Source organism: Henckelia pumila, chromosome 1 (assembly GCF_033568475.1).
Source record: "Henckelia pumila isolate YLH828 chromosome 1, ASM3356847v2, whole genome shotgun sequence".
Classification (NCBI taxonomy): domain Eukaryota; kingdom Viridiplantae; phylum Streptophyta; class Magnoliopsida; order Lamiales; family Gesneriaceae; genus Henckelia; species Henckelia pumila.
Window position 1 is genome coordinate 95,501,580 of NC_133120.1, and position 13,810 is coordinate 95,515,389.

The 13,810-nt window shown below is 34.3% G+C and overlaps 2 protein-coding genes across 3 annotated transcripts; one reads left to right on the forward strand and one right to left on the reverse strand.

The window, feature by feature from the left end:
- Positions 1–449: 449 nt before the first annotated feature.
- Positions 450–8,462, forward strand: LOC140889095 (protein SCAR1-like). 2 transcript variants are annotated; one of them, XR_012152109.1, is made up of 10 exons: positions 450–971; positions 1,632–1,795; positions 1,993–2,116; positions 2,190–2,322; positions 2,776–2,843; positions 2,971–5,428; positions 5,563–5,658; positions 7,789–7,893; positions 7,993–8,103; positions 8,266–8,462. XR_012152109.1 is itself a non-coding variant. In XM_073296805.1 (9 exons), the coding sequence occupies exons 1-9, from the start codon at positions 817–819 to the stop codon at positions 8,041–8,043; spliced, it is 3,354 nt and encodes a 1,117-aa protein (XP_073152906.1). In that variant the 5' UTR covers positions 450–816; the 3' UTR covers positions 8,044–8,257. The 2 variants fall into 2 exon arrangements, 1 of the variants encoding a protein (XP_073152906.1); XM_073296805.1 differs by lacking the exon at positions 8,266–8,462 and having other exon boundaries at positions 7,993–8,257.
- Positions 8,463–8,497: 35 nt separating this feature from the next.
- LOC140889101 (heavy metal-associated isoprenylated plant protein 29-like) lies at positions 8,498–9,974 on the reverse strand. The gene is made up of 3 exons (XM_073296812.1): positions 9,822–9,974; positions 9,212–9,287; positions 8,498–8,981 (listed from the first exon to the last, which is right to left on the reverse strand). Exons 1-3 carry the CDS (start codon positions 9,825–9,827, stop codon positions 8,578–8,580), a joined length of 486 nt encoding a protein of 161 aa, XP_073152913.1. The 5' UTR covers positions 9,828–9,974; the 3' UTR covers positions 8,498–8,577.
- Between the last annotated feature and the right edge of the window lie 3,836 nt (positions 9,975–13,810).

Genomic DNA, 13,810 nt, shown 5'->3' on the forward strand with positions numbered 1-13,810 from the left:
ATCCCCTCGATGATAATCATATTTGAAAAAAATATTGCATGAAAACCTAGTGATAATTATTAAATGTCAATTATCTATATCTCATTTTGTAAAGAATGAGAGTGTTGTCTTCTGTAATTAACTAATCAAACAATACAATTATTTATGTGAAAAATAAACAATACAATCATTCAATACTTTATATTATATATGTACGTATATGTGATGAAATGAAGAGATTTTTAAAATAATTAATAATATATAGGAATTTGTTTTTCTTTTTGAAAGTGATGTGATATGTAGGAAGTTTAGGATATTTTAGGATAGTAATAATTCATAATTTCCTCCAAAAAGAGATAAAAATCTAAAATTAATTGCAGCGTGACGAATCTACAACTCAGATTCATATGAACCACACCTCCATGGATAATCCTGTCATTTCACGATGGACCTAGGCTCACGCCTCCGAATCCCAGGCCCATTTATGTCCTTTCACTTCTACTGTCCCCAAGCAAACCTCGAGCTCAAGCTGCTCCAATGGCTTCCGGGATTACGTAGCATTGGCTTCTTCTCCTACTTCCTTTTCGCATTTTTTCACCTTCTCTCACGCAGAGATTGTAAAGTGTTTGTACCCACACACAGAGATATATATATATATATATATATATATACATACATACTATATCACTCACTCCGCAGTTCAGCTACTGAAATCCCCCAATTTGTTCACATTTCATTCGTTTCTGAGGCAGTATAGATTTGTTATATCAGACCGTCACCCGCAAAGATTTTGGGTCTCTCGGGTTTGTTTTTGCGGTGTGAGTTGTACGGAAGACGATGCCTTTGGTGAGAGCTGAGGTGAGGAATTGTTATAGACTCGGAGTACAGGAGCTGTACAGGGAGGCGAACAAGGAAGATCCGAAGGAGATTCTTGATGGGGTCACGGTGGCTGGTCTCGTCGGCATCTTACGTCAGCTCGGGGATCTCGCCGAGTATGTTATTCCTCAGTTCTGTCTGTATGCGTCTTAAATTTCACTCTATTGTTGATATTTGGAGGTTTTCAGTGGTCTTAGAGTTGGGTTTATGATTTCTATTGCAATAAGTTGCCTGGTTGGATTTTAGATATTGTAGCTTATGTATAGTAGTGACAATTACAAACCCAACCAAATTGCTAATTTCGTGCATTGAGAAATAATATAATGCTCTATGAAGCAGCATGCGAGTGTGATGCAAAACCACTGTGACAAGGAACTCAACCAGACGATTAAAACAAGTCCATTTGTGCATCGGATGAAACATTTGAAATTAGTTTGTTGTGCTTGATGATGATGTCACTGTAAGGATCACATATTACAGAAATAAGGCTTTAATATGTAACGATGGATGTCAGCCTCGATGGCTACGGTTTTGAGTTAAAGTTGGCTTCAAACATGTATGTTTAGCTATTTTTCATACTGTTTCTAATCTCTATTTTTCATTCAATCGCATGAATAAAAAGGATCCTGAGGTGTTATTTTAATGTGTCATTGATAGTTATTCTGCAGAAGCTCCTGGTTCATCACAAATAAATGTACTGGAATGATGCTGTTGTTTACAATCCCCATTTGTCGAAATTTTCGTACCTGATTGTTTATAATTGCTGCACGTCGTAGGTTTGCTGCAGAAGTTTTTCATGGGTTGCAGGAAGAAGTGATGGTTATGTCTTCTAGGAGCCATAATTTGAGAGCCCGCATGAAACAAATTGAATCTACACTTTCTCCACTTGAGAAGGTTGTTCTTGCACAGAGGAGCCATTTGCACTTTGCTTATACAACTGGTATAGTTGAGATCCTAGCTTTGTTTTTTTACACCCTTATTGTTCAGATTGTATCAATCACATCTCCTTTCACTTGGCCATTACACACAGCCAGGTGCCCTCTGGTCTATTTATTGAATTTTGAGGTGGATGGATTGTTGGTCTTATGGTACAAAGATTTTTCGTATTTTGAGTCTTTATGAGAAAAATGTTTGCAGGTTCTAACTGGCATGCTCATATCCAGTGCGACCAAAGTAATTTTGTGTACAGTGATATGCCTCAATTTATCATGGCTTCTTACGAAGACTGCCGTAGCCCTCCCCGATTACAATTGCTTGACAGGTATTGGCAGCTCTTAAGATTATACGATTATCTTTCTGCCCATCCATTGGCATAATGGTTTTTCCTTTTATAGGTTTGACCCTGGTGGCCCTGGATCATGCCTGAAAAGGTATTCAGATCCAAATTTATTTAAGAGAGAATCGGTGGCATCCGGTGAAGTAAGCGACGAGAAAGTTGCAAATGATAAGAAACGTCTCAGAATTAAGGTATTGTTTTTTCAAAAGAAAAGTTGAAGCAACATCAAGACACACCAGAAGAACATGCATAAGCTGTTTGAAGAAATATGCTTATGCTTCATGCCGCTGAACTGCTCCAAGGACACACTTTTTTAGATTCAGTTAAATTTCTGTGTATCAGCAAGCCCTTGACACCTCCGTGTGTCTGAAATAACTTTGGTCATACTCATGACTTGCTTTGGCTAAAAAATTCTTACCTATACGAGAAAGGTCTGAAGTTCATGATTCTGATTTATGTGAAATGATCAAAATGAATCAAATGATGTTTACACACTAGCCATTGGAGTTTGTTTTTTTTTTTTCCTCTCCCCCTCCCGCTCCCCCCCACCCCGATTTACGGCCCGAGATATGTGCTATGCAATATTTTTTGTCCTTCCAAACTTTCTTATCTGCTATTGGACTGAGGTTGTGAAACTTCAACAGAAAAAAAAGATGTGGGCCAGGAATGGGGAACTAGCTCAAGGGGCATCGTTTTCCCATCATGACGGCAGGTGCATGTCATTTCATACTTAAACTCCGGTGAAGACATGGAACTAACACGTTAATTGGATTGTTTAATGTGCAATATTTACTGGTTTTAGGTGGCAGGACTAAATTTTTTAAGTTTGAATTTTGCAGAAAGCAGGCCACTCGATTCAATGTTGGTAATAATTCCACTCAAATAATGTCCGATATGGATGACCAATCAAGTTTAGACCTGAGAAATGGGTCAACTTACAGTGAGGGTGATTTCCATCCAAGTCACTCTGTGCAAACGGAAGAACCTGGGTCACGAGAATCCATTTCTTCTCCAGTAAAGAGGCACTACGTTGATGATGAATTCTTAGACTACATTTTCCTCCAGGAAAAAATTACCGATGCATATGATTATATTCAGATCAATCTGTCACAAGACCCAGCAGGCTGTAGTTCACCTTCTATTACTTGGGACGAAAAGATAGAAGCACTCGAGCCTAAAGCACGAGAGCGTGATTGTGACCTGACACAGAAGGATTACCATGATAGAAATCAAGAATCGTTTTCCCGAAAGTATGAAGTAGAAACTCTTGGTGACACCTCTTCAAATTTTGAAACAGTTGGAAAAATGGATAATCAGCCTTTGAGTGAAGCTCTGCCGACGTTGGAGCCTGATGAGATCCACCTTGATGATATCGAAAGTGAAACAGGTTGTTTAATGGATGCAATGAACACCATTGAATTTGATCATCAAATGGAGTGCAGGAAAAGACAAGAAATAGAACATTTTCCCAAGATGTGGGGGAAAGCAGTAGACAGTGAACTGGAAATAGGAAAACATAATTCGGAATGTCATTCATCCTATTCTGAATCCGATTGTCTGGTCAATAGTTCAATGTACAATGACAGTAGTGGGCATAACCCCATTTCAGTGTCTCCAAAATCCACCTCTGCGCAATACTATTGTGATAATCCAGTGGCATTCAAAGATGTATTTGATTCAATGTCTTCAGTGGAGAAGGCTTCATTGCCAGCTCAAAAGCCTCCAGAGTCATTGAACCATAGCAGTCTGCCGGGTGTTGATTCTTTTGAGACTGTTAAAATTGATAGCATCACAAATGAAGAATCTGTTGCAGGCACTTCACTTTACTCTTTCAGGGATGACAACTCTGGTGTGCCAATGATCAACTGTCCAAGCAGTCCCGCGCATCAGAAACCTGCAATAAAAACTTCATATGTTACTCCTGTCATGTTCTGGACCAATGGTGGCTTGTTAGGACTCGAGCCTTCAAAACCACCAGATCTCAATTTAAGAAATGGTATTCCTCAAGATCCTGCATCTGCCAAAGACGAAGAAATTAATACATCTAGTCAGCTTTATGGTGATAAAGATTCACAGAAACCATATCAAATACAGACGTTCAAATATTTTGAAACAGGCCCTAATACTCAAAGCTTTATATGTCAGGAACACCGAGAAAGTGGCACACATTTTAGAAAGCCATCTTGGAAAATCTCACCTGCTGATTTAGGAATCAAGCTTGGAATAACTAGCTATTCACTCTCTTCTAATAATGCTAGTTCTCCCCAAGCAAGGGCAATGGCACCTGCAAGTTCTCTTCCTGCTAATGCGATGCTCAAAGATGCCAAAAAGGGTGAAGAAAATAGCAGGAGCGCAGTTCAAATAGCTGACCTGCGCAATAGAATGCAAACTACTGGATCTAACACAATACCATTACATGGTAGAGAAGATAACTCCTGCCCTTCCGGCTACCGAAATTCTGGTTCTTTTGAGCGGAACCATAATCAAAGTGTTGCATATAAAAAATTTTCTGGACATGCTAAAGGTTTGTTTGGCTGTGAATCATCTATACTGTCACCTTCTTCATCTCCTCCTTTAGGGCACCTGAAAATATCATTTCAGCCAATAGATGGTGTGGAGACTTCCAAGCTAAAGCTAAAATTTCCCGATGGAAATGTTAATCTTGAAACCAGCAGAGATATCTTTCCTTCTTTTCAGCTGGTCCCTGAGATATCCATTATACGGCAAAACATTGGTTCAGACTCAGACGACACATTCTGTAGATCATCTTCTTCTTTGTCAGATGATTGTCTTAGTCATCAATCTGAATCAAATTCCGTGCAGTGGGAGTCTGACCAATTACATCATGGGAAGGACCTTGACTTGTATGATGATCTTCGTAGAATCTCCTTGACATCTGCTCCAACAGATCATGGAAATGGTAGAAGTCATGGAGAGATCCACTATGGACTTCAGTTTCCTTGTGTTGAATACGACGAACAAAATTCTGGCAGTTCGTTTGATTTTCAAAGCTTGGAACCTCAAATTCAAGTCACCAAGGAACCAAGGAAATATGCCAATTCGAAGGATATTGTCAGGCGACAAGGTATACCTACTCCCACTACTCCACCTTCAGTGCAATGGCGGGGTTTGGAGTCCCATCGTGATGATAAAGAAGGCAAGAGAGAAGCATTTATCGAAGGATCATATTTTGACTTTGATCTTAACTTTTCGGCATCGACAACTTCTCAACAACCTAAGCCCGCCCCCGTCGATCAATATCAAGATATCGAGAGTGCAAAAATGCAAGATATCAAGGTGTTATATCTCGGATACTCCCGCACCCACCCTGCACCCACACACTTGTTTTGACTCAATGCAGGAGATGATTCGAACTGTTGTGAAGATACCCATTTTACTGCCCGCATTTAATCTATATTTTTTTTACGCAGCAATCGGAGTCGCAGACATCCAATCAAAGAAGAGATGCAAATCAGCTCAAAGGCACGGATGAAAAGGAAGATTTTTTGCACCAAATTCGATCCAAAGTAAGTTGCTTTAGTGGACAAATGTTCTAATTTTTTTAAAAGACTAGCAAGAAGCTCGGGTCTTGCACTTGAATACCGTATTAGATATAATATAAAACAAAAATAACTTTAGAAGTTTAAATTACTCACATTTAATAAAATAAGTAATAATCAAAATTCAAATAATCTATTTATTTTATTTTTTTGAGATACATTAAGTTTCTAATAGTAGTTAAAGGTATTATGTTTGAATCTTAAGTTTCTTTCGATAAATATGAATTAAGTTTTGAAATTTGCTCTTCAATAATTATATTCGACTTATTTATATTGATGAATTTAATTTTTAATATTTATTTTTATTGTACAACAATTTATTTAAATATTTTTGACACTTATAATGACATTCTAATTTACGTGACTACAAATTTTGCTTCATTTATAATTTATTTTAAAAAGTTAAGTTAAAATAAATTAATTAACATAAGTTTAATATTATTTAATTTGTTAATGCAATACATTAATTACCATTTTGTCATTACATTGAAATGCATCGATCTATTTCTTGCTTTCATATCACTTGCATGTAGTATATGGAAAATATACTAGGAGGAAATAAGTGTTGAATTTGTTGTTAATTGTTAATGCAATACATTAATTACCATTATGTCATACATTCAAATGCATCGACCTTTCTTGTCAGTTTAATATTAAAGGTATTAATTTATATTAATTATAGTTTATATAAATAATCATCATCATCTAATCATCTTAAATAAACTTAGTCATTATTTTTTGAAGAGATTAATCATGTTATTATATTATGTATAAATTATAGTTCACTAAGTATTATTTCATGTGAATTAATAGTTTTAATTATTATTTATTATGTATAAATTATAGTTCACTAAGTATTATTTCATGTGAATTAATAGTTTTAATTATTATTTTAATTCTCATTCTAAACATATCATATTAAATTAGCCTTTTTTTGTCTTTCTTTTCGTTTACCAACTAAAAATTAAACACATCAGTATAATGCCGCTGAATTATGATCATTTTTAGTTATAAACATTTGATTATTAATCACAACTCTCTATTTTTTTTCCTTTTTGGACCACTTTGAACTTATAAACTTATAATCATAAATTACGCATCCTAATCATTAATTAATAATTAGTAATAGTAATAGGAAACAAGTTTAATAAAATATAATAGTAAAAAATTATTATGCAATTCATGAATTTTTATTGTTTTATTATTATCAATGAAACAACGATAAAATCTTAAATTCATACCTTACTTATTTACACAGTAATACAAAGTAGAATAGATTTCAAATGACACCTTATTGGATAAATTTGAAATCCATCATAATTAATAATAAAAAAAATCAATAATTAACATGAAATACTATACAAACATGTAAAGGGTGAATTTCAAGTTTATGGGTGTTACTTCTCTAAATAGCAAACTTGTATTTAAATATATTTGAAATCTTTTCATCTAAACACAATTTAAAACTCAACAAAAATTAGTATAATATTAAAATTTGTTTTTTTTAGCAAAAATCATTGAGTGAGTCAATTTAAAACTCAACGAAAATTAGTATAATATTAATTTTTGTTTTTTTTAGGAAAAATCATTGAGTGAGTTTTGTGACGACGTGTTCATTTTTCTTTTCTTTCTAATGTGGTGTGTATTTATTGGTATATTAATTTAAATTATTCCTAAGAACATATATGGTGATGTTCTCTATCCATATAGTCTCATCTGCACTTACTATGTAGAGACAAGTAGGGGATGTTGGACCTGCATGCTTTCTATTCCTTACCAACCAGCTTCAGTAGCTAATCAGTTGTTTGCATAGTCCAAATATCACAAGCATTTTCTGCTATGTTCCTTTTGAATCAGTGTAAGGACGCGATTCTTCAATCAACTACCTTGAGTGGATTGTTGAGAAAAAATATATGTGATCATGATACTAACATGAGTCATGATCTTGTAAAACTACTAGCATGGAGATAATTATTCATATATCACTCTATGAGGCGGTAGTATCAGAATAGCTTGTAAAGAAACTGTAGTTGTTTAAGATGTAGCACTAAGAAGTAAGAACTCACCTCTGTGTACACCTTTGTTTTGTGGCTCCAGTCATTGAATCTGAGGCCAACTGTTATTGGTAAATCAAAATATGAGGATCCCACCTCTAATGTCCATGTATCAGCCATTCTTCGGAAGGTGAATGCGATTCGCCAGGTATCAATAATCTCTATGTCTTCATAAACAAAGAGATAGTTAGATGAATCTGCTATTAACTTGTTTGTGCATTTCTGTGTCTCTTTGTTGGCAAGTCAGGTTGTTGGAAGTGATGATGGGGAAGGTGAAAGCAACTGGAGTGATACTTGATTTTTCTTCTGGGGTGATTTGCAAGAAAAATGGTCTAAGCCATGAAATTTTGATTTCCAGGTTAGGCAAATCCGTGATGCATATTTGTGAATAAGCCCTTTTCCTTGTATAATTGATTTGTAGGTCTCTTGTGAATTGTAACGACGCCATCCTCTTTAGTCCAATTTACTGCAAATTTTCTGTAGTCTATGCTTCTTTATCAGATATGTTTCACTTTCACAGGTTATCTATGCTAGTAGCATAGACTCAGTAGTGTTTGAGATTGCTTCCAAAAAGTGTTTCTGAGTTTTTCCTCAAAATTTTGTGAAGGAAAAATTCAAAAACACTTTCTGGAAGTAATCACAAACACTATCTTAACCTTGTTTCATTGGTGGTAAAACTTATCCCCACATTCAAGGTGATAGACTGGTTGGGACTTGGGTCTATGGCAAACAACTCATATATACAACTCAAGTGACAAAATATACATCATATATATTTCACAAGTACGCTTACATAAATTTACATGCTCTGTTCCAAATTTAAATTTGACAATCACATGATAGAGCAACCATGAACATTCTCATCACTGAACATGTATCTAGTTCCCTCATCAACAAGAGCAGAGGAGAGTGGCTGCTGGTAGTAGCCATGCCCGTGCCCATTGTAACCATGCACAAGATAGTTGTATACTGAGGGTGGCTTAGACTCCGTTGAATGTTGAAGGCCTCCACCTCTGCTTCCGGAGTAGAAGTTCTTGATCGGAGCCGGGCTGTCAAAACTATTGTTACTGAAATAATACTTGTGGGCATAGCCGTGGTATTCCGGGTTATAGGGATATGGCCAGATCTCTGCAACCCGACCTGTATTCCTCACAGTTTTCAGGATTTTTTTCTGATCTGCCCACCCCATCACCGTCACCTTTTGCATCTTCATATCTACGTAGATGTTGTCCACTCCTGCAAGTCCATTAATTAGTATAATTGAAGGGTGCAGAGTTTCTAGCATTCTTGTTACTTTCTTTGATTGTACATCCATCATATGTTTCAAATATTACATAGAACAAATTTGATGCTATGGCACGTGGTTCGATTGTCAAATCATTGGAGAAGTGGACCTAATCGGGATGTTATTGGAATGAATATATATCTCAATAAGATGTAGAAACAGAGGAATAAAAATAAAATACCTTTTAGTTTGGAAAGAGCTTTTTTTATTCTGGTCTCACATCCTGGACAATCCATGTGCACTCTCATCTCCACAATCTGAAGAGCAAAAAAATTAAACCGGCTCTTGCCTTGCTCGATTCGGGTAAGAGATATTCTCCCTTGTAATTATTGTATTTGATACTTACAACTTACAAGTCACATCCATATCATTATAAGACTTATACAAAAAAACACAATTCTATATTCATTAAACATAAAGTACGAATGCAAAAAAGCTCATTAAAAAGTAGTGCTAGTTATAACGCCGGAGTGAAGTAAACTTAAAACATCACGGGGAAGTGTTCTGAATCTAAACCATCACTAAAATTTGAACATTAGATTGTGAGATAATATTCACATCAAAAGTGAAATAAAAACAATGCGTGTATTCAATTTTTTTTTTTGTAGCACATACATAATAACCGAATTATGAAGATGAATTCATGCTAATTTTGGGTAGGATTTATAGCATATATAAAATAAAACATCGATTTTAGGTTGCAAGCTTAAGCGTAAATTTGGTGAGAGGCACAAAGCCTACGCACACACCAGTGCTGATGATGAAAATAAAAGTAGAGATTATCAGCTTACCGACATATTTAGAGTGGACTTGAGAGATACTCAATCTTGCGAAGAAGATTTTGAGGTGTGATGAATTTAAGTAGAATTTTTGTTCTATATATAGAGGGAAAGTTAATTGGAGAGCAAGCTGTGTACTCTTGCTTAAGCATGCAAGCAAAGATGAGGAAGACAAATAATATATAAAGTAATTACCCCGAAGTTGGCTCGATTAAATAATTATTAATTGACCATCAAGTGACAGCAACATTGACGCAATTTTGTGTGAGAAACATATACTTTGCTTGTTTATTTTGGAGTTAAGTCTATCTTCTGCCCGGAATAATAATTTTAATCATATCTCAACATCATTTGATTATGCCAGTTTCTCACATTTTAATAGAATCGGGCATATCATTGGTGGAAAAAAACCGTGGGTGTAACAAAAAAAAATATTTTATTTTTGAGTTAGTATATCCTTTACCTCGAGTGATTTCATCATATTTCAACATCATTATATCATGTGAGTCTCTCACGTTTTAATGAAAGTTATAATCATACTTTAATGATCAAAGGGTTAAAATTTCACATATCATATAAGAAAAAACACTGCAGATACACGTAGCATAAAAAAAATCATTTATTTTAGAGTTACTTTATCATCTACAAAAGTAATTCTATTACATCCCAACAACATTTGATTTAATGATAGAACATCGTAAGTTGATGATCCAAGGACTAAAATTTCATTATATCATACGAGAATAAACACTAAAGGGGTAGCACAGAGAAATCTTTAATTTTGGAGTTAGTCTATCCTTCGTCGAAGTAATTCTTACTCAATATCTCAATATTATTAGATTATATGAGTCTCTCACGTCTCAATGAAAATTGACATTATACGTTAATGATAATATAATTTAAGAATCGGTATTTATTTTAATAATCTTTTACATTAATATGTTAGGTTGGTATCGATGTGAATCGTAAAGTTTATCCAATCCTGGATAATCATGATAAATGGTTTATTCTATGTGCACCTAATAATATTTGATGGATGCATTTGCTCGTATAAGAACAATAATTTAATGCCGTTGGTGCTCGGCGGGACATTGGGGTTTAATCATAATTAGCAAAGTCCAACTCGACAGATCAATCTAGTAGTATATATAATAACAATAGAGAATATAGTTTTATTTAATTTAGCCATCATTTTTAGCTTCAATTTCGACCATTAAATAAGTGGAGAAAGACTTGGTCTTTCAAATGATTTGTTAATTACCTGGTGATGTCACATATATATGACGTTGTACAATGACACAAGCAATAATTGAAGTCAGACGACTTAACGTGGCAGAAAATCTAATACGAGCACTTTTTGCTAGGTAATTACTGAAACATCGACTACCACTCCTCGGGCTCATCTCGCCAATACCTTTTTTATTTATTTATTTTATTTATTGGAGCTTTCAATTTGTAAGTCAATTCTCCATTCTATTGTAATTAATTAGGTATTTAGAATCTTTTAGATCCAGTTTTTTATTTAAAAAAAAAAAAAAACTTTTAGATCCATTCTGGACTATTATATTATTTTATTACCTCTAAATATTCGACTTTTGAGTCGTTTGACAACTTAGAAATCACTTCGAAGCCCACCAGTAGGCGAGAGCCCAATTCTAAGTGGCCCATGCGCAATCCTTAGCTACAAATTCAGAAATTCTACAAATTAAAGACCGAATCTGTCGATGCTGGCTTCAAAGCTCGGATCATGCAGGTCAAATCATTTGACCTGCAAAAAGATTCAGGTTGTCCGTACACCACTCGGGCACTACCCGGGTGGGGTAGCATCGACAAATCCCTAAAAATCATGGTATGGTATCGCGTAATAGAATGAAATGTTTTTTTTATTTAGAAATTCAAATTTAAAGTTAACAATTTTTTAAATCGAAATAATATGAGATAAAGATATATAATGAATTTGTAAATTATGGAACTGAATGATTAAAAGGTATTTTTCGAATTATGGAAAAAACTTCACCAATATATATTACAACTTTGATAACTTGTTTGACTCATAACGAAATGAAGATTCATAATATAAAGATTGATAAAATAAGACAATGGTGCACTCGAGCCACACATTGAACAAAATCAGATGAGTAATTAACAATCTCTCATCCGGTGTTTAAAAAAAAAAAATTTAACAATCTCTCATCCTCAGCATGAATGGAGTAGTATGGAGTAGGGGTGCAATCGAATCGATCCGAGTATCATACTATTTGAGCTCGAGTTGGACTCGTATTTGACTACCCGAACTCGAGCTCGAGCTCGATATATATATATATATATATATATATATATATATAAATAAATATAATATTATATGTATTATATTTATATACTTATATTTACTACTCGATCATATATATATAATATAAATATAAATATAATAAATATAATATAATATAAATATAAATAAATAAATAAATAAATATAATATTATATGTATTATATTTATATTTATATTATATTATATTTATTATATTTATATTTATATTATATATATATGATCGAGTAACACATACATTGAAAGCTCGAGCTTGATGTATGTTCGAGCTACTCGAGCTCGAACTCTAGCTTGGTCAAATCGAGCTCGGGTCGAGTTTTGACCGAGCGACCACTAGTAGAAAAATCGCGTAAGACTTCGGTTAATAACCGAAGTCGTAGGCACTTAATTACCGAAGTAGTGTCACGTGAAGTAATAGGGTATTTTTTTACTTCGCTGAATCACCGAAGTCTTATACCTTAAATTACCGAAGTCTTTGGTCATTTTTTGGAGGCAGAATTGGACTGGTGCCGAAGTAAAAACATATATTTTACTTCGCTAATTTCATAAGTTACGAAGTCAAATATATTCTTATACTTCGTCAATTAATGAATTTGCCGAAGTAACAACTATGATTTTACTTCGGGTTTTGGACGAAGTTAAATATTGTCTATTACTTCGTTAATTTTGTATATAACCGAAGTAAAATGTATTCTTTTACTTCGATTTTTAATCAAATTTTCGAAGTTAAATATTGTCTATTACTTCAGTAATTTCAATAATATACGAAGTGAAATAATGTCTTTTACTTCGTTAATTTCCTATATTACCGTATTAAAATGCATTCTTCGAAGCAATAGAAAACATTTTCTAAATTAAGATTTAGATAAAATAATGCCATAAATATATTTTTGAAACTTAAAAATACACTAATAATATTAATTAATCCATCCCAAAACGACACATACATAAATCAACAAGTACTCTATCCACCAAAATACACTAACAATTTGAAATGACATATTCAACCACCAAAACGTGTACACATCCACACGTATTTCGTAAGAATTGCTACCTAACTGAGAGTAGGAATGTCGTAAACTGGATTCTAGCTTTCCATAGGTCCCCTGAAGTTGCTCTATGTGACCACTGGTGAAGTCCTGCATAACATAAAGATAACGTCCACCTCATTTTTTATCTTTAGATAACAACAAGGCCATTTGTATGTATAGTAACTTCCTTACGTTTACTACTTCAAGGAAATATTTAAACCAAATTGTTATCAAAATCATATCAACTTAGTTTCTCAGCCCCTATTTGGGGATTGAACTTTAAGGCCAAAGAACCAAAGTTTATGATCATGAATTCATGATCAGATTAGGAAAAAAGCCATTAAAAACCGAAGAGACTTTAACCTGGATAAGTTGCTGGGCTAGTTGAACTTGTGAACAGGTGCCTTTTATCTCCACGGTGATTTCATCATGCAGGCCCCTACTCTCTTGTAATCAATATTTGCTCCCTGAACTCCAATTATATCCTCTGCATAAGAAAGTGGTACTTGCATTGTCTGTGCAACCTGCCACAAGGAATCAACATGGCATATTTACAAGAATAAATAGTGCAAGCAGTAACATCCAACTCCTAAATTCAATGAACAGAAGCAATATTCAAAGTACATGCCCAAACCTGAGTGACA

What these genes read in the sequence shown, in the direction of transcription:
- LOC140889095 (XM_073296805.1), top strand. Translation starts at nt 817, where the DNA reads ATGCCTTTGGTGAGAGCTGAGGTGAGGAATTGTTATAGACTCGGAGTA. An exon ending in GCACTTTGCTTATACAACTG is followed by an intron (nt 1,796 to 1,992) that starts GTATAGTTGAGA and finishes AAATGTTTGCAG; the next exon opens with GTTCTAACTGGCATGCTCAT. An exon ending in TTTTCCCATCATGACGGCAG is followed by an intron (nt 2,844 to 2,970) that starts GTGCATGTCATT and finishes TGAATTTTGCAG; the next exon opens with AAAGCAGGCCACTCGATTCA.
- LOC140889101 (XM_073296812.1), bottom strand. An exon ending in AGCTCTTTCCAAACTAAAAG is followed by an intron (nt 8,982 to 9,211) that starts GTATTTTATTTT and finishes ATGGACTTGCAG; the next exon opens with GAGTGGACAACATCTACGTA.